This window comes from Sorex araneus, chromosome 2 (genome assembly GCF_027595985.1).
Source record: "Sorex araneus isolate mSorAra2 chromosome 2, mSorAra2.pri, whole genome shotgun sequence".
Classification (NCBI taxonomy): Eukaryota; Metazoa; Chordata; class Mammalia; order Eulipotyphla; family Soricidae; genus Sorex; species Sorex araneus.
The window spans coordinates 316,915,352-316,941,180 of NC_073303.1; the positions used below are offsets into that span (position 1 = coordinate 316,915,352).

Here is a 25,829-nt window from a genome sequence, read left to right on the forward strand (position 1 = left end):
AAGGCAAATCATCTTTAATCATCTTTATGTTATTGCTTAAAGCCTTCCATTGTTTTCAGTGTCTTGTGTAATAAGAAATTACAAGCTGACTTTGACAATATACTGGTAAAATGTGCCTATTAAGACTTTTACGAGAAACTGTTCCTGACAGGATGTAGAATGTTCATTGACATTGAATATGAATTTATATCTCATGCTAATTTTGTGGGAAAATATTAACATGATTTACATAAGGAAAATGGGCTGGAGTGAGACACAGCGGGTAGAGTGTTTGCCTTGCATGCGAACGACTCGGGTTCAATTCCTCTGCCCCTCTCGGAGAACCTGGCAAGCTACTGAGAGTATCTCGCTTGCACAGCAGAGCCCGGCAAGCTACCCGTCAAGTATTCAATATGCCAAAAACAGTAACAACAAGTCTCACAATGGAGACGTTACTGGTGCCCGCTCGAGCAAATCAATGAGCAATGGGATGACAGTGACACAGTGATACAGTGATATAAGGAAAATGGAGTTCTAAGAAATTTTGTTTAAAAGGCAAAATCAAAATCTATAAATTTAGAGTTCTTAGAACTTTACTTTTTTTCCCCCTACTAAGTTTCTAAGTATTTTTGTTTTTTCTTTTTTTCTAGGTGATGTCATACCCAGTGATCAACCACCTGAAACATCCGGGCATTTAGGTATTGTTTAAGTTTTAATAACCCAATTTATGAGACCCTACAGTTCTACTTGGAAATACTTGCATTGTTAGCACATATTGAGGTGATAATTGTATTTGTAGTGAATTAAGTCGTGTGAATCTGAGGGCAGATGTAGGCAATCTTCCATTTAGACATGTGTGGGTAATGCAAGTTTTATAAATATCCCAATTCAGATTTCTACCAGGTGAAACAATTTACTGAACAGGTACACTTGTATGTAGTTCAAAATATATACATTCAAAAATGTATATAAAACAGAGACGGGGAAGATGCTTCAAAGGCTGCAGTGCATATTTTATTGCAGGATGCCCAGGTTTCATGCCCATTACCACATGGTCAGCCAGGTAATATTGGGTATTATTGCTATATATATATCAACATATGTGTGTATGTATATATATATCATGTTTGTATGTGTGTATATGTACATAACATACATATGTGTGATATATATCACATATGTGATAGCATAATAAATAGATGTATGTATACTGATTATACAATATTCACTGAGATGAAAGAAGTGTTTTTTATGTCCTATATTCAGTGTATATGGGAAAGTATTTACTGTTGTTTTAAAATTTCGTTATAATGTTGATTATAATTACAATGTATAATTATATTGATTATAATATTGATAACAAAAGGGTTGGTTGCATAATACAGTCCAGCACGACCGCCTCCAGCAGAGCATCACCTTCCCTCCAACATTATCCAGGATGGCCCCCACCCCACTCCACTGGCCCCTGCAGTGATGCGCTTCCTGCTTGAGGCCAGTTCTCAGTTTCCCTTTCCTTTGGGCATTTGCTCGAGATCCTGTTTCTTTTTTAATTATTATTCAACCACTGGTTCAGCCACAAATAGGAGATCACGTCACTGTGTTCTCTCTAGTGTGGGTGAGGCTTGTGTCCTTCTGTAGCCACTTGTGCCCCCACTCAGGTCAGCTCTGTAGCTCTCTGGGCATGGGCAAAGGGGGCAGGCGGGAAGGGAGGTGCCCTGACTCTCTGCCTCTCGAGCAGGTCTGTCCTTTCATTCGGGTGGGTTAGTGTGCACAAGCTTTGCATGCAGAAGGTGGGACCCATCTGCCTTTGCTCTGCCTGCGGGGCACAGACCCAGTGTCAGGAACTCCGTGACACCCAGGGACACCCACACGCACACTCACGTTCGTGCCAGGAAGAGCAGAGGGAGATGGAGCTTTCTGTTTGCCTTTCACTTGGACTTCTGATGCAAATATAGTAGTCCAGAAGCAAAAGCCCTGCCGCAAACGTTTCTGAGAGTTAGGATTTTGGTAGGTTTTCTTTCTTCTCTGAGTAGTCAAAGATACCTGATTTAGTCTCTGTGCAGAATTTGTATCCATGTGCTCTGATGTTTCATTGACATTTTTATAATCTCCTTGGTAATGATGCTAGGTCTTTTTCAGGGAGAAGCTAGATAGATACACTAGGCTATTTTTGAAGCTGACAGGATATTTTCGTGGCTAACCTGTAAGTGGCAGCTCTGGAATAGATTAATAGAACTGAACCGATGACTTAGTCCACAACTCTGCAGAGGGAGAAAGCCTATGCCTAAAATTCCAGGGAAATCACTAAAAAGAATGGAATGATGAAGCGAACGGACTGAATGGAATAACGCATTTTCAGAACAGTTGCCAAACCTCACCTCAGTGCAGGATGTTGTACCACAGGAGTCCTGAGAGGAGTTGGCCAGGGAGTTCTGCACCTGACCTGCTGAGAAGGTTCTCACTCCAGGTGGCCTGGGGCCCTCACACTCAGTCTGCAGCTATCTGGTTCACTGTGTGTTCTGCTGTACGTTTAGATAAGTGCATCACCATTAAAATGCACCTGCTGTCCCTACATGCTCAGTTTCTTCAAACTCTTTTCATTTTCAGGTCCTGGGATCATTGCAGTGATTGTTTTAATTGTAGGTAAGTATCCTGACTTTGACACCATTTAGAGCAAAAATGCCTTTGCAGGCTGGGAGGTGAGTCATCGTTCAGGTAGACGGGCCTGGCACAGGTGAGACCCCTGGCTTCGCATGCCCCTGTGCAGTACTGGCCTCTGGGCACTGCCAGATGTACCCTGTATATTTTTCTTGTTTGGGTTAGGGGTCTGACAGTGATAAGCCCTTCCTCCTGGCTCTGAGCTCAGAAATCTTTCTTAGTTGCACTCGGATCATATGTGGTGCTGGCTCAGCCGTGTGGAAGGAAAGTGCCCGACCCTCTATAGTACTTCTCCCACCCAACCACTTCAGGTTTTTTAAAACACTCTGTGGGCCTGGAGAGGGTGTGCAGTGTCTTGGGGTGGCAGCTTTGCAACTGGAGGGTGACAGGACCTGGTGCCCCACATATGCTGAGCACAATCCTGCAAGCCTGCAGTCTCTGATCCCGGCACTAAATAATTTCCAAATACATTGCAGAGTATTCTGTGTAAGCAAGTTCACAAAATTGGGTGCAACCCTTGGTGAACACCACAGCAGGAAGTATGACCCCTGGACAGTGAGCAGCATACCCATGTCCCAAGAGCCTTAACTGAGAGTGTGACCCTGGACGTCCATGACCCGTGGGCCTTCACTGAGAGTGTGACCCTGGACGTCCATGACCCATGAGCTGTAACTCAGAGCGTGCAGCACACAGGAACAGACTCTCCGTGAGCTCCGTGCTGGGTGTGCAAGCACCGTTCCTTGGTGCACGGCACCAGCAGCAGCCCAGCAGGGAGAGGGGCCAGAGCCATAGTATAGTAAGTGAGACGCCTGCTATCCACACAGCTGACCCGGTTCTCTCCCCGGCACTGTGCCTGGTTCCCTGAGAGCCCACAGAGTGATCTCTGAGCACAGAGCCAGGAGTAAGCCCTGAGCACTGCTGGGTGTGACCCAAAAAGAACAAACAAAGTGAAGGGACGGGACGGATGGGTGACTTAAAAATACTGTTCCAGGGAATCGGGGAAGCAGGTGGGTGGATGAGGAGGCAGAGCCGTGATAACATAAGGACACTGGGCATTCTGGTGATGCGGAGATATGGGAACCATGTGCAGTGACCGAACCACTAGAGTCAGCTCTAGTGCAAACATGTCACCCAGGTGATAGAAGCCCGGCACGGGGGAGGCCCTGAGTTCAGTCCCTGGCACAGCACATCCCTGGAGCAGCGCCATGTCGAGCGGTGTGTCATCCTGTAATGTTCTGTCCATTCCCGTGGCACCTCTGGAATGCAAGAACGCAGCTCCAACAGTAGGAAACCTGGCTTCATGTGGCGGTGCTCCCTGAGTTGTATTGCCTATTCTAGTCTGTCCTCTCTGTCCACTTAGTCACCAGCCCTGGGGAGTGTGTGTATGCATGGTGACTGCTCACAGGACTCTACCACATATGCTCTGGATGTTTGCTTGATTGAGACTGAGGAGGGGTCTCTGATTAAGGGGGCTCTGTGATCGAGTCTAGGAAGTGAGGAGTCCAGATGGAATGCAGAGGTATTTTTGTTTAAATAACAATTACCTTTTATCTTCAGCTATATTTTGAGTCTCCATAACCACTTTTTTGGCTGGGAGTGATAGCACAGCGGGTAGGGTGTTTGCCTTGCACACGGTCCACCTGGGTTTGATTCCTCCGTCCGTCTCTGAGAGCCTGGCAAGCTACAGAGAGTATCTCGCCCACCTGGTAGAGCCTGGCAAGGTACCCATTTCGATATGCCAAAAACAGTAACAAGTTTCATAGTGGAGACGTTACTGGTGCCTTCTCAAGCAAATAGATGAGCTTGAGAAGGGGTGACAGTGATGACAGTGATACAGTGATAATCACTTTCCAGGTTTACAAGTCATTATTTCCTGATTTCTTCTAGTTGTTGGTGTTATACTGGCCAGCCTTGGTGTGTACAAGTATGTTCAGAGCGGGAAGAAGAGGTAAATTACTGAAGCATATTTCTTCAAACCTCCTGCTCCATCTCACTCCTCAGTGCTCTGCAGCCATGACCTGTCGCTGTGATGTGTCGTGTCTCTTCAGACTGCCTGTGTTCATGTGCATTTCTGTTCCCAATAGTATGTCATGACAAGGCAATTCGCAGTGTTGCTTCAGCTAATTCTGACTGCCAGAGAAAATTCCTGTGGGACTTGAAGTTTTGTTCTACAGGAATTCTTTGACCGTTCTGGATGCCCCTACCTGTCCCCCAGCCTGCCAGGCACACTCAGTTCTCTCTGCTGGACTAGAGGCCAAGACCAAAGTAAAGTACAGAAGCTGGGATAGGTACACCCACTGCAAGGTTTGTGACGAGGGCTCTCATTTGTCCTTACAACTTCTTTAGTTTTGGAAGCTACGTTGGTGTCTCACTCACACAGCCCATTTGATCGCTTTTGTCTTTTGTGTCCCTTGGTCTTGGATGTCCCTCTGTGCTCTTTTAATTCACTTGATTGCAGTAAGAGAAATGGAGCTCAATGGGAAGGTATGGGGATAAGTGTACCGAACCCCTCAAGTCACTTTGTGTTCATGTCTAGAACATGAGAGTGACTTGGTAAGGAGGAAAGCATAAATAACATGTCTTCCGAGGAGAATGAGATTCTGTAAGTTTCAGTGAAATGTTTAATAATTTTGGGAAAGACTTAGAATTAGTCATGAGCCTTTGTTGAGTCTGGGTACTTGGAAATTTTTTTTCTCTTTTTCTCTGTATCCCGTTAGTTTTGGCAGTAGCTTTGAAAATCAAAATAGTCCATTTTAAAACTCTTGAATAATCATGATCTTATGATATATTTTCTTTTTATGCTAACCAACTTGATTGTACTTTCTAATAAAAGTACCATTTTAGTACAGCAGGTAGAGTATTTGCCTTGCTTTCAGTGAATCCAGGTTGGATCCCTGGTATTCCATATACCTCAAGCACTGCCAGAACTAATTCCTCTGTGCAGAGCTAGCAGGAAACCACGGGTGTGGCCGAAAAAAGCAAAACAAGAAAATTAATAAAAGTACATTTATATCGAGGATTATAGACATTGTACTTGCCTTGTACCGTGTCAACCCAGATTCTATCCCTGGTACCCCATATGGTGCCCAAAGCCCGTTAGAATGATCCCTGAGTGCAGATCATACGCCTTGAGCATAGCCAGCTGTGGCCCCAAAACAAACCAAAAAAATGTACATTTTTCTTTTCTACTACTCTTATCTTCCTTTTATATCAGTTTTCTATCTTTTTGGAGGTGGGTAGCTGTTAGACCACTTAGCAGTTCTCAGGGCTGTCTCCTGTTCAGTTCTCAGGGGTCACTCCCAATGGGTTCTGGGGACCATATATGATGCCAAGGATCAAACCTGGGTTAGCTGTGTTCAGGGTAAGTGTCCTATCAGCTCTCCTGTCCTCCTGCTCTTTGGCCACATTTCTTAAACACTCACAGTGCCTTTCATTTCAATCTTAAGTCTGATATAGCGAAACACATGATACATGATTGTTTGGTTCTCTCAGTGGTATTTTTTTAATATGTACACAGTGTGAATAGAAAAGAGCATTATTGGAGCATTTTTTACAAGTTCCAAGTTAAACAAATGACTTTTTTAAAAAGTAAAGCAAAATAGCTGTGGGGCCAGAGAGATAACACAGCAGGTTGACTTGCCTTGTAGGTGGCTGACCTGGCTTCATCCTCTGGCATCCATAGCCCCCTGAGTCCTCCCAGGAATGACCCCAGCATAGAGTCAAGAGTAAGCCCTGAGTCCAGCTGGATGAGGCCCCAGGAATAATGTAACTCTTTGCTTCTCGCTTTCCTTTTTGCTTATATTACTGTACACTCAAAGGGTTCCTAGAGAAATCGATACAAGCTAATGGCCTTGTAAAACTTTACAATTTTCTGATTATCTTACCTCCAAATTAAAGATTCTGTATCACTAGTGAACTAACAAAATGTGTGTCTGTGTCTGTGGTGTTTGTGTGTGTGTGTGTGTGTGTGTGTGTGTGTGTGTGTGTGAAGAAGCCCTATATGTCATAGCATAGAGGCCATATATTTTTCTCAATGAAAACAGAAGATTTCTATATTAAATATTGTAAGTTTGGGGAAGGTGATGTGTCTAACCCAGTGTCACATAATTCCCAGTATTCAGTAGCATCATTGGGGGGAAAGTTTGATTGGTATAGGAGGATAAATTAACAATTTTATTGAAGCACAAGTAGAAAATGTGTGGGAATCTTAGGGCTAATGTTCCCCATTTTGGTGACTGGGAACATACACAGTCAGAAATTGTCATAAGATTAATTTAAACCTGATTTTGGGGGCTGGAGTGATAGCACAGCGGGTAGGGCGTTTGCCTTGCACGCGGCCGACCCAGGTTCGAATCCCAGCATCCCATATGGTCCCCTGAGCACCGCCAGGGGTGATTCCTGAGTGCATGAGCCAGGAGTGACCCCTGTGCATTGCTGGGTGTGACCCAAAAGGCAAAAAAAAAATACCTGATTTTGGTTCTCTGTGGATTGTTTGACTTCAAGACATTGATTTCTTGACTGACCTTTCACATCCCCAGTTTCAGTGGTCGCACCTGATCTAATGCAGGGTTTGTAAGCTGTTTACTTGCAACCCTAAAAAGGAAACCCAAAAAATTTTGTGTGACCACAGTATCCAGGTATATATATGAAATAGGTACATAAATACAACATAATCATACATTTATTTTTAAATAATTTTTTTTCAATTTTATATGGCATGTAGTCACACCCCACTGTTTAAGAAACTAGGTTTTGATAGGGTGGTCAGCTCTGTGTGTTTGTGGAGAGTGTCCAGAACAGAAGAGCATCACTGTCATTTTCTTTTGCATGCCCATCAATCCTGTCAAAAAGAAAACTGTGTCCTAAGAAGAGAAGAACAGTTCCTGCATGGTTCCATTGTGGTCTAATACTTCTCTGGTCCAGGATGGGTTGATGTAAATGTGTGTGACTCACGGTTTGGGACACAGTGTTTTATGGCCTCCAGCTCCAGGGATAACAGCAATCCAGGTGGTTGTCTTCAAGGCCATCAACTGCAGAGTTCTGAGTGCAGGGAAGAAGGCAAGCTGGCCTGAAGCCACTGTTCTCTGTGGCTTCCTCTGCCACTCTCTCACTGGGGTTGTCCTGGACTTGTCCCTCCTTTGCTTTGCTTGACGCTTTTGTGTATCTTGCCTGTGTGCTTCTAAAATTCACAGATATGGGGCTGGAGTGATAGCACAGTGGAGAGGGCATTTGCCTTGCACACAACCAACCTGGGTTCAGTCTCCAGCATCCCATATGGTCTCCCGGGTACTGCCAGGAGTCATTCCTCAGTGCAGAGCCAGGAGTAACCCCTGAGCATTGCCAGGTGTGGGCCCCACCCCCGCAAAAAAAAATTCACAGATATTTTGTGTGCATCTGTGCTTCTACTAGGACTTGGAAGTTTCCATAGGGGTGTGATTTCCTTTCCTCCAGTTAAGTAACCCTGGGGAGGGGTGCTGGAACAGTAGTATGGCAGGTAAAGTCCTTGCCTTGCAGGGTTCAATCCCTGCACCCTAACCTGTCAGGAGTAATTCCTGAGTATTGGGTATGGCCCAAACATCCATATATGTGTGTGTATATATATATACACACACACACACACATTACATATATGTATATATATACACACACATATATATACATGTGCGTGTGTGTATATATATATATATATGTTTCTAATGCTGTCTTCTTGGCTTGCCTTCTAGAGAAACAAAGGGCTCAGAAGCTTCCTTTTCTACCTACCGGAGCAAATCCAGCAGTCCAGTAGAAGAGTCCAAGTAAATGGCCCCAGAGCCAGAGTATTGGTTAACTTCCACTGCTCTTTGATCCACTTAACTATCCTCAGCCAGTTAGTGCCACCACTTTGAGAAACATTTGTAAAGTGCCTCAAAAATTAAAGAGTGGAAACACCAAGTGCTCTGGCAATACCATATCAGTACCATTGATGGATGGGTGGATCAGGAATTCTCTTCAGCTACAAAAGCAAGACAGTTCTGAAGCATGCTGCCCCTGAAGAAGGCCTAAGCACTGGGCTAGGGGACAACCTAGATAGTGGGCCAAAGCATGCTTCACCTCAGGAAGACGCTCAGGAGAAGGGGCTTCTGTGTGCCGTGTAGGGGAATCTGGGAGGAAGTCGGATATTTAAGAACATGCCAACAGAAATAACCAGGAGTTGACACATGACAGTAGTTAGTATTGTCACTGTACTGAAGGGTTACTGAGAGATCTTGTTACAGAAATGGAAAGTTTGAGGCTAGACAGTGCCACTGGTCAGTCATGTCTCAGCAAAATTAGCAGAAAACATCTGCAGAAAAGCCAAGTCCCCTCTCCTCTGCCTCACCCTGTAGAAGCTCTGCTCTGCCCGCCCTGAGACAAGCACTTGGTGGCACAGGGTCAGCCTCTGCTGTTGCTCTGGAGCTCGTGGATCTCATGGCTGTGGGGAGGCGCTGTCTGTGGACCCCGGCCCGGCATCTGCATGGAGCTGAGCCCAGTTGTAGTTAAAGAAAGAGATTTTTTTTTTCTTTTTGGGTCACACCCAGCAATGCTCAGGGGTTACTCTTGGCTCTGCACTCAGGTATTACTCCTGGTGGTGCTCAGGGGACCGTATGGGATGCCGGGAATCAAACCCGGGTCAGCCACATGCAAGGCAAACGCCCTCCCCGCTGTAACCATCTCTCCGGCCCCAGGAAAGGGACTTTTAAGTAAAATCTCGAACTCAATTTGAATGAAATTAGCATTTCATAACTAAATTACTTTGAAATCTTTTGCTCAAAGATGAACTCCATCAAAAGATTCTTTCAACAACTCCCAGAATATATTTTATATTTTTATTGCAAAAATTTTTTACAAATATGAATATACTATTATTAACACTTAAACATTAAAAATTGGCAGTTGGAATAAGGTTTACTTCTTTAACAAAGAATATTATTGGAACATATTCTTAAAGTTAACACCGTACAATTCAGATTTTTTTCTTACCCCTCCCTTTACAATTCAATTTTGGTTTTGGTTTTGGTTTTGCTTTTTTGGGTCACACCCAGCGATGCACAGGGGTTACTTCTGCCTCTGCACTCAGGAATTACTCCTAGCAGTGTTCAGGGAACCATATAGAATGCTGGGAATCTGGGGCTGGAGCGATAGCACAGCGGGTAGGGCGTTTGCCTTGCACGCGGCCGACCCGGGTTCGAATCCCAGCATCCCATATGGTCCCCTGAGCATGGCCAGGGGTGGTTCCTGAGTGCAGAGCCAGGAGTAACCCCTGTGCATCGCCAGGTGTGACCCAAAAAGCAAAAAAAAAAAAAAAATAAATGCTGGGAATCAAAACCGGGTTGGCTACATGCAAGGCAAACGCCCTACCCACTATGCTATCTCACCAGCCCCCTACAATTCAATTTTTATAACTGCAACTTCTTGATGATTTAAAGACACTGAAGTTTTTGTATGGCATTTGTTCTCACCCTCTTTTGAGTAACAAGAAACCTGTCTAGGGAGCCAGAGCGATACATAGCACACTGGGTAGGGCATTTGCCTTGCACGTTACCAACCCAGGTATCCCATAGGGTTCCCCCAAGCACCGCCAAGAGTAATTTCCTGTGTGCAGAGCCAGGAGTAACTTCTGCGTATCGCTGGGTATGGCCCAAAACCAAAAAGAAACCAGTCTAATAAATCAGTAAGAAGTCAGGGGGGGTTGCATTTCTGTGTACTTTTGACTACAGTACAAGAATGCAGCTTTGAACGCAAGAGGGCATCTTTCTCAGAGAAGTCCACACTCACAGAGCTCACAGAACTGGAGGCCAACCCAAGTTGCCGATGGCGCTTCTCCCCCTACGGAAGGCTGAGGTATCTTCTGAATTGGGTATAGTCAGAACCCTGCTTTGGAACCTCCAGTCTCCTCAGAGGCATCTTCAGAAAGGACGCCAGCTGCTGCTGCTGCAGGAAGGGAACGTACCTTGGCTCTGGACGGTCTCGCTCATGCTCACTTCTACTGGTTCTGCAGGAAGATGAAGTGTGGGCAAACAAGCAAGGGTTCTAATTAAGTTTAGAGCCGCAGCCTCACTCCCCATTCCTCACACCCCATTCAAGAACATCGTCCTGTGGCGGAGATAGTACAAGGGCAGGGCATTTGCCTTGCACACAGTCAACCAGGGTCAGTCCCTAACCCCACATAGGGTTCCTCGCACACTGCTGGGTGTGGCCCATAAAGCAAAAAAAAAAAAATTTTTTTTTTCAAGTGGCCTTAGAAGGGATGCTGTGCTGTTTATGTTTATAGCCTTGTAGGTATTGCTTTCTGCTTACTAAACTGACATATAGCCATTTCCACTCCCATTTTTCTTTAATTATTTAATACATCATTTCGAGATATATGTAAATATAAATTATGTTTGATGTACGGAGAATAAGTTTTCCCAAAAAAGGTTTGTTTAAACTATGCAAAATAGCCTATTTGAGTTTGTGTCTTAAACCTGCAAGGTTTTTGTAAAGTGAGTATAGCTTTGTATAGAGGTTTTTCTGGATAATGTAACAATAGTAATGCATGTTTCTCATTGGGACCATCTTTGACCACTGCGCCCCAGAGTCTCCGACACGCCCATGTCCCAGGACCTGAAGCAGCTCCAAGCACCCCTTCCCGCGTACCACGCCCTGCCTCGTCCCTTCAGAAGGGGAGCTGCTGAGCACCCTGCCCTCAGCCAGCCCCTAGTTCACAGGCACCAGGGACACAGGCCACCTGTCCCACAGGCTTCTGGCCTCAGCTCCACAGCTGTGCTGGTCGGCCTGGTGTGAGTACATCTCAGCTCTGAAGCAGGTGTTGGACTAGACCCGTGCGGGCAATGAGGCAAACAATGGATGTGAAGCTTGGCAGAGCTAAGAACACAACTTGGTCTTGTTTGTGCATGTTTACATATATGTTTGTATCTACTCAGGGTGTGAGGCTGCTAAGAGCAAGCATCTGACTTGCAACATAATGGACCTTCCCAGGGTCCCATCCCACCCCTGACATTTCCCATGGGATTGAGCCAGAAGACCCTGTGTGAACAGTTTGAATTCAATCAGGCAGATTCTGGAGTGTCGGGAGGAGCAGTGGAGTCTCCCCATACACACACCTGACGGCCACTTTTGACACTAAGCCAGGCGAACTGCCTCCGTGTCTGCAGAGAAGGCACTGCTCAGTGGACCCCAGTGAGGACTGTTGCCTCCCGTGGGTTCTTGGCAACACACAGGCACAGTCCCTTTGAAGCATGGTCAGCATTCCCAGAACCTACTTTCAGGTCCACTTTGAATCTGGCATTATCCATCTTTTGTCTGTGTCCCTCCTCGGAAATACCACCTGCCTTTCAAGTCTAAACTTTTTGCTTTAAGAGGGAGTGGTACAGGAGCCAGAGAGTCCAGAGGTAGAGGCGCTTGGCTTACATGAGGCCCAGCCCAGGTTCCATCCCTGCACCACATGGTCTCCTGAGCATTGATAGGAGTTGGCCCTAACACAGCCAGGTGTGGTCCAGTGCCCCTAACACCCCATAAACAAAGGAAAAGAAAATAGGAGTCCCTTTTGCTGCGTGGGGCAGGACAGACTTCCCCAAGGGTGCACACTACACAGACTGTGACCCCAGAAACCACACACAGCCGAACCCAGGGTGTTCAAACTTTCGTGGGGAAACTGGGAACTCGTGCCGGCAGCCCCTGCTCAGGTAAAGGCCCAGAGCCTGGGAGGCTGAGGCCGAGAGCCTACAGAGAATGGCTCTGGCAAGACTTCAAAACACAGTGTGCTTGGTCCCACTGGTTATCCCCTATGCTGACCTTGTGTTCAAGAAAAAACAGCTGTCCCAAAGACAGACATGCTGTTGCAGGGTGCCCCCCGAGATGGGCCCAGCAGGCCCGGGCCAACAGCCTATTGATGTTCCCTGGCTCAGCAATTGGCCTTCTGTCCAAAGCATGATATCTGGCAAGCAGCCTTCCCTGTGGGCGGGCCAGGGGCTCCAGGGACTCAGCTGCCCGGTCCCTTCCGCAGGGCAGCCCTGCAGCCACATGGGGATGCGGTATCTGGGACAGACACAGGGGAGCAGGGCCTAGTGAAAATGTGGCCTCAAAACCAGCTTCCAAAAGGCTCCAGGACAACTCTCCCAGCCGGTACCATAGAGTTCGGGAGGAGGCAGGGTCAGGTCAAGAGCAGGCCACAGTGCAGAGGCACAGCGGTGGGGTGAGGGCAGCACTGCCTCACACCAGACACCTCCCCAGTGAGAAGTAGTTGACAGCATGCACGCACACACGCTGGCCCAGGGGTGAATCTGACCTCAATCCTAGGGGGCCAGGGACTCAGCCTTGTTGATCCAAGGATGCCACTGCGACAAACTGGGAGAGAATGACAGACCCAGTGCCCCTGCCAGCATGCCAAGGCACAGAATGCAGGCTGCAGTGCTGCGGCTGTGAGAGACACCCACCAGCTACACCTGGGACGACCTCGGTGGGAGAATCAATGGCAAGGAGCCGGAAGAGAGGAGGCCCGTCACACTGGCAGCCCAGCCCCAGGCCCAGCACTGGGGCTGCCCAAGGTGGGGCCGTCGCTGCACAGTGGAATAACGCGCCCTGACATGGCGGAAAATGGTGAATCCGAGAGAAGCTCTTTATTAAGTGGAGGCACAGTCGTCTCTGCACAGTCATGCGAGCACCCGTCCCCGAGACCCGACCCCGCAGAAAGCCTGTGCAGCGCCAACCTCTTACCTCTGCATGCAGCAGGAGCCCCGAGCGCGCGGCTCCGCCCTGCCCTTACGGCTCGGCGCCTCGACTGCTGCCAGGCGCATGGCAGGAGGCTGCAGGCCGCCGTCTTCCCCCTACATCATAACCGATTTCAAATGGTGCTAGACAGAAACAGACTCTGAACACCAGGAGAGATCGGTCAGCCTGTGTAAGAGTGGTCCCGAGGCCGGCACCCCACGCCCCGCCCGGCGCCCGGCCCCGTCGGAACAGCCCCCGCCCCTCTGGCATCCTCGCAGGCCGGTGCCGTCCCGCTGGCTCCCTGCGCCGCAATTCTTACTCCTAAAACACTGATTTCAAATGGTGCTAGATACAAAGATGGGAAAATCTAAGCCACCATGTGAAACCAGCTTCCAGAAGAAGAGACGTCACTGGAGATGCGGAGACAGGCCGCGTGGCTGGGGGTCCACCTCCGCAGGTGCTCCTGCAGGCCTGCTGTGGGCTGCCTTCTGGAAAGATCTCCATCCACCAGGAGCCGTGGCGGGTGAGGTCCGGGCACTGCAGGGTGGGCTGAAAGAATGGCAGAGCTGCAACCACAGCCCCCTCGCATCCCACCCCGCCCCGAGCCCGCCTCCCGGAGCCCACCACCTGGAGACTAGGTCCTCCTCTTCCCGAGCTCCCATGATGCTCCTGGGAGCGGGGTGGGGCGGCCACCACTGCCGCCGTCCTGGAGCGCGACAGACTGACCTGTGGTGCAGGCCCCATGGCAGGCCGCCAAGTTCACAGCCCAAGGTACTGTGGCTGTCCGGGCACTCTGGGCCTGTCCCGAGTCTTGCTGAGTGAGCGGAAGCACGCAGGGATGAGTCCAGGGGCGCTGAGGCAGGTGGCCATGCTGGGAGCAGGCCCCGGGAATGCTGGTTCCAGGGCTCGAGTAGGGAGTGGGGCCTGGCCTATGGCCTGTTGCCAATGGGGGGGCTTGGCGGACAGGGCTGGAGGAGGTGGAAATGTGAGCCCCCTCCCCTTGGCCTGTCTGCGCAGCCCAGAAACCTGGGGGCAGCAGGCAGGAGCCCCAGAAAGCAAGCCTCGAGGCAACACCTCGGCCCGGCCCTGGGCATTCACCTGGCAGCCTGCCCTCCCCATGGGGGCAGGTGAGCTGGGCAGGCCAGGATCCTCTCCTTCCCTGCTTTCCCACACCTGTGCTTCTGTGCCAGCTTCTGCTGCCAGACCTGCAGCAGGCAGGGAAGGGGCAAGGAGGGGAGAGAAAAGGGAAGGGAGGAGAGGAAGGCACGAGTGGGAATAAGAAGAGGAAGAGGAAGCAAGAGAGAAAAAGGAGGAAGGGAGAAGGACAGAGCAGGTAGGGAGAAAGTTGGGAGGAGGGAAGGTTGAGATAGAGGAGGGGGAAAGAGAGAAGGCAGGAGGGAGAGACGGAAGATGGGGTGGAGAGGAAGGGAGAAGGAAGGGGAGGAGGGAAAGAGGGATGGGAGAAAAAGGAGGGATAAGAAGAGGAGCGAGGAGGGGGGAGGGCAGGGTGGAGGAGAGAGAAGGAGACTGGAAAAGGGAGGAGGTGAGGGAGGAAGGTGGGGGAAGAGGGATGGTGAGGGGGAGGGAAGGAAGAGAAGGGAGGAGTGGGAAAGGGGAGAAGCATCACTCTTGGCAGGGGCACCAAAAAAGGCTGGCCTCTCCTCAGAGAGCAGGCAGGGGGTCCCCAGACCACTGTTCCCAGCCAAAAGGGCACTGGCCCCACGGGGCTTCCAGGCAGGCACCCTGGGGTGACGCGGAGCCTCCTCCATCCATGGCTGCACTGTTCCTGGTCTGCTGGCAACAAGAAACCCTGGAGGCTGGGACTGGTGGGTCCAGGAGCAGCAGCTCGCTTACAGAGGACCAAAAGGTCCATTCGAGTGTCCAGACCCTGCTGGCTTCAGCCCGGGGACGGCACAGACAGGCTGATGCTCACACCCGACTTAGGGAGGGGCGGAGCAGAGGAACAGTTCCGCACACAGCCCTGTCTGCCTCTGCCATGGGTCACCTCCTGGGGTGGAGGGGCAGGTCACGGCTCATCAGCTCCCAGTGGCTGGATGACCACGCTTCCCCGGGTCTGCGATGTCCTACCCCGTGCCCTGGCCCCCAGCCCAGTAATGCAAGCATGCACAGAGAGGTCTCCATCGCCTTGATCAGTCCTGAGGGCCAACAGCACCTGCCCACCTCCCACGTGCTGCACAGGTGCCACCGCACTCACCCTCTGTGAGGTCCCTTCCCATGGCGCCAGCTGGCTGTGGCACTCCCCTTCCTGTTTCCAGCTGAGCATGTTCCCTTTTCCTGTGGGCACCCATGTGCCCTAAAGGGTCCTGGCAGCCTTCCCTGCCCCCAGACAGGTCCCCACAGCACACCAGAGCCTCCCGCGCGTGCCAGCAATTCACAGCGCAGGAAGCACCCATGTGCCCACATTTCAGAAGCTTCTCTGAGCATGTGCCCAGGGTGGCCCCCATGTGGAGCTGCGGTGGCTCTCCAAAAGGGCCATCGGCCCAGCACAAACAGAGAAGGGGGCTTGCGCAGGCCCAGGGGGCAGATGTCATCCTCAGGGGTATGAGGAGCAGCTTCCCAGCTAAGGACCCCCTGGGTGCCTCCAACACAGATAACCTCACAGTGTTCCTGGAACAGGTGCTGTGTGTTCTCGGAGGGGCAGGAGGCCTAATGGTAGGAGGGGGGCAGTGTGAAACTCGGGGTCACCCTGCAGCCCTCTGAAACCCAGGCCACCTGCTGGCCAGCCCTCCCAAGCCCACCTCTGTGACCCAAAACAGCCCTGCAGCGACCCCCCTGCCCGCCCTCCCACCACCTGACTCTGTTCCCTCCCCCCTCCCCAAGAGAGGCCAAGAGAGCAAGACCAGCAGGTGGCCTTCAAGCCTCTGGGCTGTCCAAGACTCAGCGCCCCAAGCCTGCTGCACCAGGGACCCTCCAAGCCACAGCCAGAGGTGAGCAGAGCAGCCTGGGGGAAGGGGGGGCAGTTGTCAGAAGTGTCTGGCACTCAGGGCTGGAGTGATAGCAGAGAACAGGGCACTTGCCAACTTGGGTTTGACCCCCGGCACCCCAAGTGGTCCCCTGTGCCCCCAGGAGAGAATCCTGAATGTAGACAGTGGCCCAAAAACCAAGAGAGTGCTGGCCCACGGCCCACTGCAGGCCTCCTGCATGAACCCCTTCAACCCGCAGGCACCAGGACAACCATGGGCGCAGGGGCCAGGCCTCCTCCCTGCTGCCGAGCCAGCCGGGCTCTCACACAGAGGCGAAGCCTGTGCCCAGGGCCCAGTGCGCAGAGATGCGAGTCCCTGTCCCTGCTCCTGGCCAGGGCACCCCTGCTGGTCTGAACTCAGGGCCCACAGGTGAGTGCCCCTGGGGATACAGCTCCCCTCTGGGCTGGGACTGTGCCCAGCCACTTACAGGTCCATCCCCATCACCACGGCAACCAGCACTTTGGCTGTAGCTGCGTCAGCACCCCCCAGCCCCCCTCCCTTCGTGGAAAACAGTGAGTCACCGCCCCCAGCCAGGAGGCAGCCTTGGCCAAGCCCAAAGAACCTGGCTGTTGTGGCCATCCTGGGCAGGGGCCCCCAGAGGGCTAGGATCAAGGACGCAGTGGCAAGAGGGACCAGCCAGGGCCCTGAGTCCAGGCAGAGTGGGGGAGCCCCCTCAGGCTAAGCCCCACCCCACTCCCTCAGACCCACCTTCCTGGCTCCCCCTGAGCACAGGGACAGGACATCCACAGGGAGGGGCTCCACTGCCCCCTCACCCACACAGGGTACCACCTCAGCCACACCAGCTCCCCACCCCTGAGCCGGAGTCCCCAGTTCCCTGGGCCAGACACCCCCACACCCACAGATGTGCGCACACTCAGCTCAGACACTCCTCCACCCCACTCGCTCCCCCACCCCCACTCCTCCCCCCACCCCTACTCGCTCTCCCCACCCTCACCCCCACTCGATCTCCCACCCTCACCCCACTCAGCCTCCCCACCCTCACTCCCACTGGCTCTCCCCCCTCACCGCCACTCACCCTCCCCACCCTCACCCCCACTCACTCTCCCCCCTCACCCCACTCACCCTCCCCACCCTCACCCCCACTCGCTCTCCCCCCTCACCCTCCCCACCCTCACTCCCACTCACTCTCCCCCCTACCCCACTCGCTCTCCCCACCCTCACCCCCACTCGCTCTCCCCACCCTCACCCGATCTCCCCCATCACCCCCACTCACCCTCCCCACCCTCACCCCCACTGGCTCTCCCCCTCACCCCCACTCGCTCTCTCCCCTCACTCCCACTTGCTCTCTCCCCTCACCCCCATTCACTCTCCCCTCCCACCCCCACATTCACACCCCATCTCATTTGCCCCCTAGGAAGTCCCTGAAGGCACCCTAAGTGCTGGGCTAGCACAGGCTAAATATAACTGAGCTCCCACCCTCCAGAGAACCTTCTAGAAGTCAGCAGGACTGGCGGTCCTAGCCCTGAGTCCTCATCCACCTCCAGGTCCCCCAGCCCTCACTCCTGGCTTCCAGGGGTCCAGGACACCACCACAGAGCTTGGGGGGAGGAGAAGCCCAGCAGCCCCCGTAATCCCGCCCCTCACAGTCTCCTCCAGGGAGCAGGACAGCAGTGGTGCCAGATCCAGGGGCTAGAGGGAGGAGAAGGGCACCCCAAACCCAGTAGAAGGGCCTCCAGGGGCCGGAATACATACATCCACATGCAAAGAGGAGACCGTGATGGGCAGTGGCAGACAAGGCATGACCCAGGGACTGGGCCCCCGAGAAGGGCTCCCCTGTCCCCAAGTGCCACACACGGTGTGGACAGCACCTCTACCATGTCCTGCACACAACTCACCACCCCGAAGCTGGCACAGGGACAACACGGGGCCTGCTGACCAGCCCACTTGGGATCCTCATGCCTCCCTGGCCAGGAGCCCGGCGGGAGAACCTCCAGGCATTCCTCTGGGTCACCTGCGACCCCTGCAGCTGGGCCTGGGCTCCTGGAGACAGTGCCACTCCAGCTCAGGCCCCAGGACGCGATGGAGGTGTCACATGCTTGGCAGAGCCAGCGTGGCTGCCAGGGGTGCGTCTGCTCCCACACGCTCACACCTGCTGCCAGCCTCTGCCCCTGCCCCTGAGGGTGGTGACAGCTGCTTTACGTGGACATCCAGGGGAAGGGCTGCAGCTAAGTAATGGGGACTGACCCCGGCTCAGCTTGCCCCCCCCCCCCGAAATTCTCAGGATGCAGCAGTAAACAGGGAAGGAAGGGGTAAAAGGCTCCAGGAGGTGAGACCCAATGGGGACTCCGGGGGGAGGGGGAACGGACAGGGCTGGTGACCCAGCCCACAAACCACCACCCCCAGATGTGGCCAAACCATGGCTTCTTCCCTCCCTGCACTAGAGCTCAGAAAGGCGCAGGGGTGGGAGGATAGGGGCAGGAGGGTCCAAGGGCTGGGGTGGTCACAGGACAGGGTTGCAGAGAAGTCCCGGGGCACGGTGTGCAGCGGAGACTCGGGCAGGCAGGCTGGGTGGCACGGGTGGCTCAGACGACGGTTGGTGGGCATACGGGGAATCCGGGGGCTGGAGAGAGGCACAAAGCCCAGCCCCAGCCTTACGTGACAAGTGAGACGTGCCCCCAGCCTTGGCCCCCGGGTCAGGGGCAGCCACGGCGAAATCCTCTGCAGGTGCCCAGCGCAGGGCGGGCTGGCGCTCAGGGCCACGCAGGCGCACGGTGGCCCCTCTGCGGACCTGCGCAGCCATGCAGCAGCTCCCCGGTTGGGGGGCAACGGGGTCCCCAAAATGGCCCTGCCGCCCGGGGACACCAGCAGGCCTGCGAGAGGGCCAAAGGGGACCCGGCTCAGATGTGACGCACCCAAGGACGGGAGGGCGTGGGCCCCGTGCAGGGCCCAGCCGGCGCTGTCCCCTTATGTAACGGGGCAGAGGCCGGGCCCGCGGCCCCCACCCGAGTTCCGACCCCACTGGCCGCTGCCCTACTCTGCTGTCCACCCCGGCCCCACCTGGGGCTGCCCACCTCACTGGGAGTCACGGGAGGCCCCACGCGGTGGGGGCGGGCAGGACGGCCGAGCTCACTCACCCGCGCCCTCGCCCTCGGGACCGTCCGGCGCTGACACGGGCGGGGTGTGGCTGGCTGGAAAATTCCGTCTGGACACAGGCTCCGCAGGCGCTTCCCGCGCCGGGCTGGCACCGGGCACAGCTGTCACCCGGTGGGCAGGGCCGCTGCGGGCCGGGCCGCCCACGCACACCCGCGAACGCCCGCTGACCCCTTCGGCGGGCAGCCCACTGCCCTCCCGCCGCCCGCTGCCCCCTCGCTGTCCGCTCCGGCCGCCCGCGCCGCCCGCCCGGTCCCCGCTGCTCCCCGCCGGGCCGCGAGTGGGAAGCGAGAGGCAGCGGCGCGGCCAATCACAGGCCGGGCTTCACCTGCCAGCGGCGCGCGCTCCAATCAGGGCCAGCGCCCGGCCAGGGGCCCTCCCCCAGCGCGGGTCAGTGATGCAGCATCGGCGGCCGTCACATGGGAGCTGGACAGCGGCCAGCGCGGACGCAGGCCCCGCGAGGTAAACAACTTCCCGAGCGAGGGTGACATTTCATCTCCCGGGCGCCGCGCCGCCTGCTGGGCCGCCCGGCCGCGAGACCCCCCCGGAGCCGCGCCTGAGCCCGGCTCTGGCCGCACCCCGGCAGAAGCTGCCCGGCGGCTTCACCAACCTGCGCCAGGCGCTGCGGGGCGCGGAGCCCGTCCGTGTGTCCATCCGTGCGTCTGTCTGTCCGTCAGGAAGAAGTGGGCTGGGGCGCCGGCCTGCGGGAGACGGTCCCTCCGAGAGAGCCGGGCAGCGGGGAGCAGGGGCCGGTGCCACAGGCTCTGCTCCCCCAATCCCTCCCCAGCACCTGCTGGGTCAGCCCACCGGCCAAGGGTCGTCTCACCCCACACCACCGCGCTATACCATGCCCCCATGCAGAACGTGCCAGAACTGGGTCCACTGGACCCAGCCCTCGCCCTGCACCCAGACTCCGTGGGTAGCGGCCACCCGAGCGTGCCACAAAGGCGAGCGGAGGCCGTGGCTGCGGCTGTCCCCAATCCGGCCTGCTGACTCTGAGCTCTGTGACGCAGATTTAAATTCTCCTGCTGTTGTGAAAGCAGAAGTGCAGCTCCCAGAGTGCCTGGCAGTGCCAAGGCTGCCAGGCCTGGCAGACGAGGCCTAGGGGCCACACCAGGTGCCCCTCGCCTCCCAGGAGGCCCCAGAACCAGACACAGCACCCCCACCAGGCAGAGCCATGGGAAAGGGGCTTTGCCTTGAGCCCACCCCCACTTGCTCAGTACTCACCAGCCCACTCTCTGGAGCCGTCCCTGCCACAAGCTAGACAGTCTCTCCCAGGACATCCGGAGGGCAACACGCAGACCACTGCCTGCTCCTGGACACCTTCTCCAGGACCCCCCCACCCGCCACAGGATGGGGCGCTGAGTCACGCTTGCAGAAGGTGGGGCACAGGAAGGGCAGGTCTGGCTGGTTCTCTCTGGCCAACAGTCCAGCCCCCAGGCCCTTACGCCCCTATCCTGTCCTGAGTGACCTGGCTTCCACCCCTACACAGGCTCAGGGACACAGGCTAGTCCCTGCCATTCACACTGACCCCACCCCTGTCCTGGTCCCTGCCCTGCTTCTGCGTGATTCCCTGGACACAACCGTGTCCCCAGCCTGGACCTGATAGGGAGTGATGCCTGGCCGCTGACCCCAGCTTGAAGCCCGAGCCCACTGAGAGATGCCAGCAGCCAGCACCCCTTGCCCTGTCCACACATGAGGCGCAGGGGTAAGGGGCGAAGGGCCATGGCAGCACTGAGTACTTCAGGCCCTACAGCTGAGCTCTAGGACAGAGCAGAGCAGGTGGATCCCGCTGTCCCAAGAACGGTTTCTCCGGGCTCTCCCTTCTGCGGCATCCGGCATCTCCGCCCGGACACCTCCAGGGGGTAGTTGTGAGGGTCAGCAGGGCGAGCAGCATGTGGGCCTTCCTGCTCCCACAGTGAGCTCGGATCATGCTGCAGTCTAGGGGATGAGGCCCCACCACAGAGATGTGACAGTGACACCTCAGCAGGGTGCTGCCTGTGGGCCACCAGGGGCTAGCTCTCACCGGAACATCATCAGGGCTAAGGGCAAAAGGCTTCTCAGCTCCCTGGCCTGCCACCTGAGCCACGGCACAGCCTCTGAAGTGCGAGGACCAAGTGCCCTCCGCCAGAGGCAGTTCCAGGGCAGACCCCGCCCTGTCCCCAGGGCCCTGTCAGACAAGACTCCTCGGAACTGTGACTGGGCCGTCTCGCTGACCCTCATGCCCTATTTAAAATGTGGGCTTTGTCTTCCTAAGCATCATTAAACAAGGCTGCTGCCCGTGGTCCCTTGGCACACCACCTGCAGGGGTCTCCCTGCAGGCTGAACGGCCCCACCCCACACAGGTTCCTAGCCCCAGCCCCTTTTCCTTGGGGCAGAAACCCCATTTGTACCCTGCAGTGAATCCTATGGATAGCTGAGCAGTACTTCAGGTAAAAACTGTGAGAGGACAAGCCGTGAGCTGGCAGGGTCCAGGAGGAGGGAGCCAGGGACCACAGGGAAGCCCCAACACACTCCCCCACAGGCGAGGCTGCCCCTCCCCCATGGCTGCAGCAGCTACTGGGACAGAGCCTGCCCAGCTCTGCATCCCATGCGATACCCACACCCCTCAGAACACGGGGTGCCCCGGGTGCTCCCACAGCCACCATGTGTCCAGGTGAGACAAGAGGAACAGAGCGGGTGTGAGAGTGGAGAGGGAGGGCAGAGGAAGGGCGGGCTAAGTCTCAAGGACCCCACCTGGAAGGAGAGTAGGGACTTCGAGAGACCAGGGCTCTGAGAAGGGAACCTGAGTGAGGGTCCTGGGAGTGAGGGTCCTTACAGAGGGGGTCCGGAGAGTTGGAGTAGAGATTGGGGTCCTGAGTGTGGAGTCCTGGGATTTGGGTTCCTGACAGTGGAGGTGCTGGGAGTGGGGGTTCTAAAAGCAGGGGGTACTGAGGATGGGGTCCCAAGACTGGGGTCCTGAGAGGAGGGGTCCGGAGAGTGGGAGTACTGAGATTGGGGGTCCTAAGAGTGGGGGTCCTGGGAATGGGAGTCCTAAGAGTAGGTTTCCTGAGAGTGGGGTCCTGAGCGAGGTGGCCACCACCCACGGGCCCACACTTCTGTCCCCTGCAGGATGGGGCTCACGCAGGGATGCACACAGCTGTGCCTAGTGTGCTGTCATGGTCCGGGTGCGCTGCTGGAGGTATCCTGCACAGAGGCGCCGCTGAGCCTGGGTCTACCGAGCCCCTTGGTGGACCCCCATGCAAGTGGCCCCCTCTCTGCTCCCATCCTCCTCTGCCCAGTACCAGCACCCCTGGAGCAAGGCGTTGCCTCAGGGCAAAAGCCATGGGAGCCATGAGGCCTGCCCCAGAAGTGTACAGGAAGAGACCTCAGGTGTGGACTCCGCAGGGCAGCAGCGTGGGGGCCCCGGAGCAGCAGAAACCCTGAGAGGCTTGTAGGGGGCTGCTGGAACAGAGGTCAGGAGGCCCTCCAGCAGGTGACTTTCACCACCAGCTCCGCCTCCAGCACCACAGTACGGAGCACAGCAGGCTGCCCCCCGTGGCGCCCACAGACACCAGCTGGCTGTGAGCACAGAGCCACGTCTCCAGGCGTCTCAGCACCAACGCAGAGGACAGGGCCGGGATGCGCACACAGGCGGTGCGCGAGGCCGAGTCACAGCAGCAGGAAGGGGAGGAAGGGTGGAACGAGACAGTGGGCAGGGCACCTGTCTCCCACGGCCAGCCTGGGCTTGATCCCGGCACCTCACAGGGTCCCTTCAAGCCCCACCAGTGGTCTCTGAGCACAGAGCCAGGAGTAGACCCTGAGCACTTCTGGGTATGCACCCCCCCACAACAAAGAAGGAAAAGTAGAGGAAAGATGCAAACAGTATGAACCCCTGTGAACCTGACCTTGTTTGCTGACCTTGAACATGACTCTAGGACAGCCTTTGCCTAGTGGGGTCCTGCCCTTCCGGAGCAGGCAGCCGGCCTGCTATCACGGCCTGTCCAGGGCGAGGCTGCCACTTGGCCCAGTGGCCAGAAAGGTGCAGCAGGGAGCCCAGTGCCACCCACCACCCTCACTGCCCGGGGAGGGGCAGCCAGGCCCAGCCTGGCCCCATGTCCAGAAACGAAGCCTCACCTCCACATGCACAGAACTCAGGGTTTAGTGGCTAATGCCAAGAACATTGGGGTTCAGGGCTGCAGAATAGGGGTGAGCACATGGGGAGGGTGGTGTCAGGACCCCTGGTGTGACTGGGCAGACGCAGACCCCAACACAGCCCACCTGGCTCCCGCCACCCCTTGGTCCCATTAAGCTCCTACAAGCACTGACCCAAACCAGCCACACCTGGGCAGAACCGAGGGCCGGCCAAGACACGCACAGGCCTGTCACCTAGTGACCAACCCCTAGGATCACCCTGGGCCTCATGCCAGGGTTCCAACTTCGGCATCAATAGGAGACAATCGGGGAGAGAATAGGGGATGAGGGGGTGAAGGGGGAGAAGAGGAGCTCGGGGAGAGTAGGGATTCGGGGACACAAGAGGGTCGAGGGGAGAAGAGGGGGCTGTGGGGGAATATGGCCTCACAGTCTGAAGGGCAGGAGTGGTGGATGGAGGAACAAGGAGGAAGGTGGTGCAGCTGCCAGGCCCGGGCCCCGTGGTGCATCCAGACCCTCTCAGCAGGCTTACAGATACTGCCAGGATGGCACTACCCTGATATGGAGGGGCTGAGACACTGGCTGGGGGCAAGGGGCAGGCTGCTCTCCAGCCCTAGGGAACCCCAACCCACCGACACCCAGACCCAGGACAGGAGGGCAGAGGGCTGGAAGATAAGCAGGACCCAGGGCATCTGGGCTGCCCAGGCCGTCACTGGGCGGAACCCTCGGCCACACAGGGCCTGAGCAGGTGCAGAGGCACAGGTGTGCAGGTGCAAATGTGCCAGCTCAGGCATGCAGGTGCGTGTGTTGCAGCTGCAAGCGGGCAGGTGCAGCACACAAGTATGGGTGCAGAATGGGGCCCCGGGTCCCCAGAGCCCCGAGAGGTGCCCACTGTAAGCCGCTTACTGCTTACAGGCCTAAGAGCTGCAGCCAGACAAGTGGGTCAGCCACAGCCACGCAGCAGGGACAACCCAGCAGCTCCTCCCGGGCCGAGGAGGAGAGCCTGGCCCAGACCCAAGACAGTAACGGGCAGGGGGTCCGCTGGGCTCCGGGAGTATGTGGGGCACCAAGGGCCAGAACGGAGCCAGCACAGACGCCCACACCACTGCTTGGACTGCAGCAAGGCAGGGTTCTTCCAGGCAAGACTCCCCCAGCCGCCGGACACCTGCACCCTCGGCCACACCCGAGGCTCCCAGTCAGCACTGGGCTCAAAGCTCCCCTCCTGGTGCTGTCTGGGGAGGAAGCAGACAGACCCCCCAGGCCTCTGGCAAAGACAGGCCCACAAACAGGCAGCTGCCCTCTCGGGGCTGGAGTCTCTGACACTGACAGAATGTGGCACGAAACCTTCCTCAGCCCAGCCTCACTGCTGCAGCCTCCAGGCAGCCCTCCCTGATAAGCAGATTACCTTTTCCTTCCCTGATTAACACCTAACAAGGTGATGAGGCCCTTCCAAGGTTTTGTTCCCAGTAGAAAACACAGTGCTGGGGACACCTGGGGGTGGGAAGGGAGCTGTGGAAACCACGTCCCAGGTCCTTGTACTCCAAACCTGCACATCCTCAGAGTCCTTGTTCTCTGTTCCTCAGGGGACCCTCTCGTCCCCCATACTTTGTGAGCATGTCCTGAGCTCCCCTTCCCCCAGCCCCCCGGGCTTGCCAGGTTTCTCCATTCCAACCCTAGCCAGAGCCCCAGGCACCCACGGAGCCCAGCATCCAGAGAACCCAGCAGCACCCAGCACCCACAGTGCCTACCACCTGGATTGCCCAGTGCCCAGAGGGCCCAGCGACCACACTGCCCACACCCAGAGTGTCCAGTACTCAGAGGACCCAGCCTGGCCTCCAGTTCCCAAAGCCAAGGGCACACCCATCCCGTGTGTGAGGCCCCGAGGGTCTGCAGAGGCCCCCACCCCACCCCCAAACACAGGTCCTTCAAGACAAGGGTGCCCTGACCAGTTCCTCAGGCTTGTCTCATTCATTGGCGGGACCCCTATCAGAGGGAACCCCGAACCTCCAGCACAGCTGATCCAGGCCCCCCAAACCCATCCCTGCCGGTCTTGAAATGCCATGAAAGGTTGCACAGTGCCCTGGTACATGGCTGCTGGCCCTGGTGCCGCCCAGGCACCACACGGAGCCCGAGTGTCCATGGGCACTGACCACATGCTGGGCATCCCCAAAGATGGATCTAAATACAGACAGCTGGACCCCACCTCTGCCATGCCAGCTCCGTGAGGGGCATCAGGTGA

General features: G+C 55.5%; 1 protein-coding gene across 1 annotated transcript in view; it reads left to right on the plus strand.

The window, feature by feature from the left end:
* CD46 (CD46 molecule) overlaps window positions 1-8,568 on the plus strand; it is a 104,534-nt gene extending 95,966 nt beyond the window's left edge. The window contains exons 9-12 of the mRNA XM_055124807.1: window positions 630-677; window positions 2,587-2,622; window positions 4,525-4,585; window positions 8,361-8,568. Of these exons, the coding sequence (XP_054980782.1) occupies window positions 630-677; window positions 2,587-2,622; window positions 4,525-4,585; window positions 8,361-8,436 (221 nt within the window). The 3' untranslated portion in view covers window positions 8,437-8,568. The remainder of the gene's footprint in view (window positions 1-629; window positions 678-2,586; window positions 2,623-4,524; window positions 4,586-8,360) is intronic.
* Window positions 8,569-25,829: the final 17,261 nt, after the last annotated feature.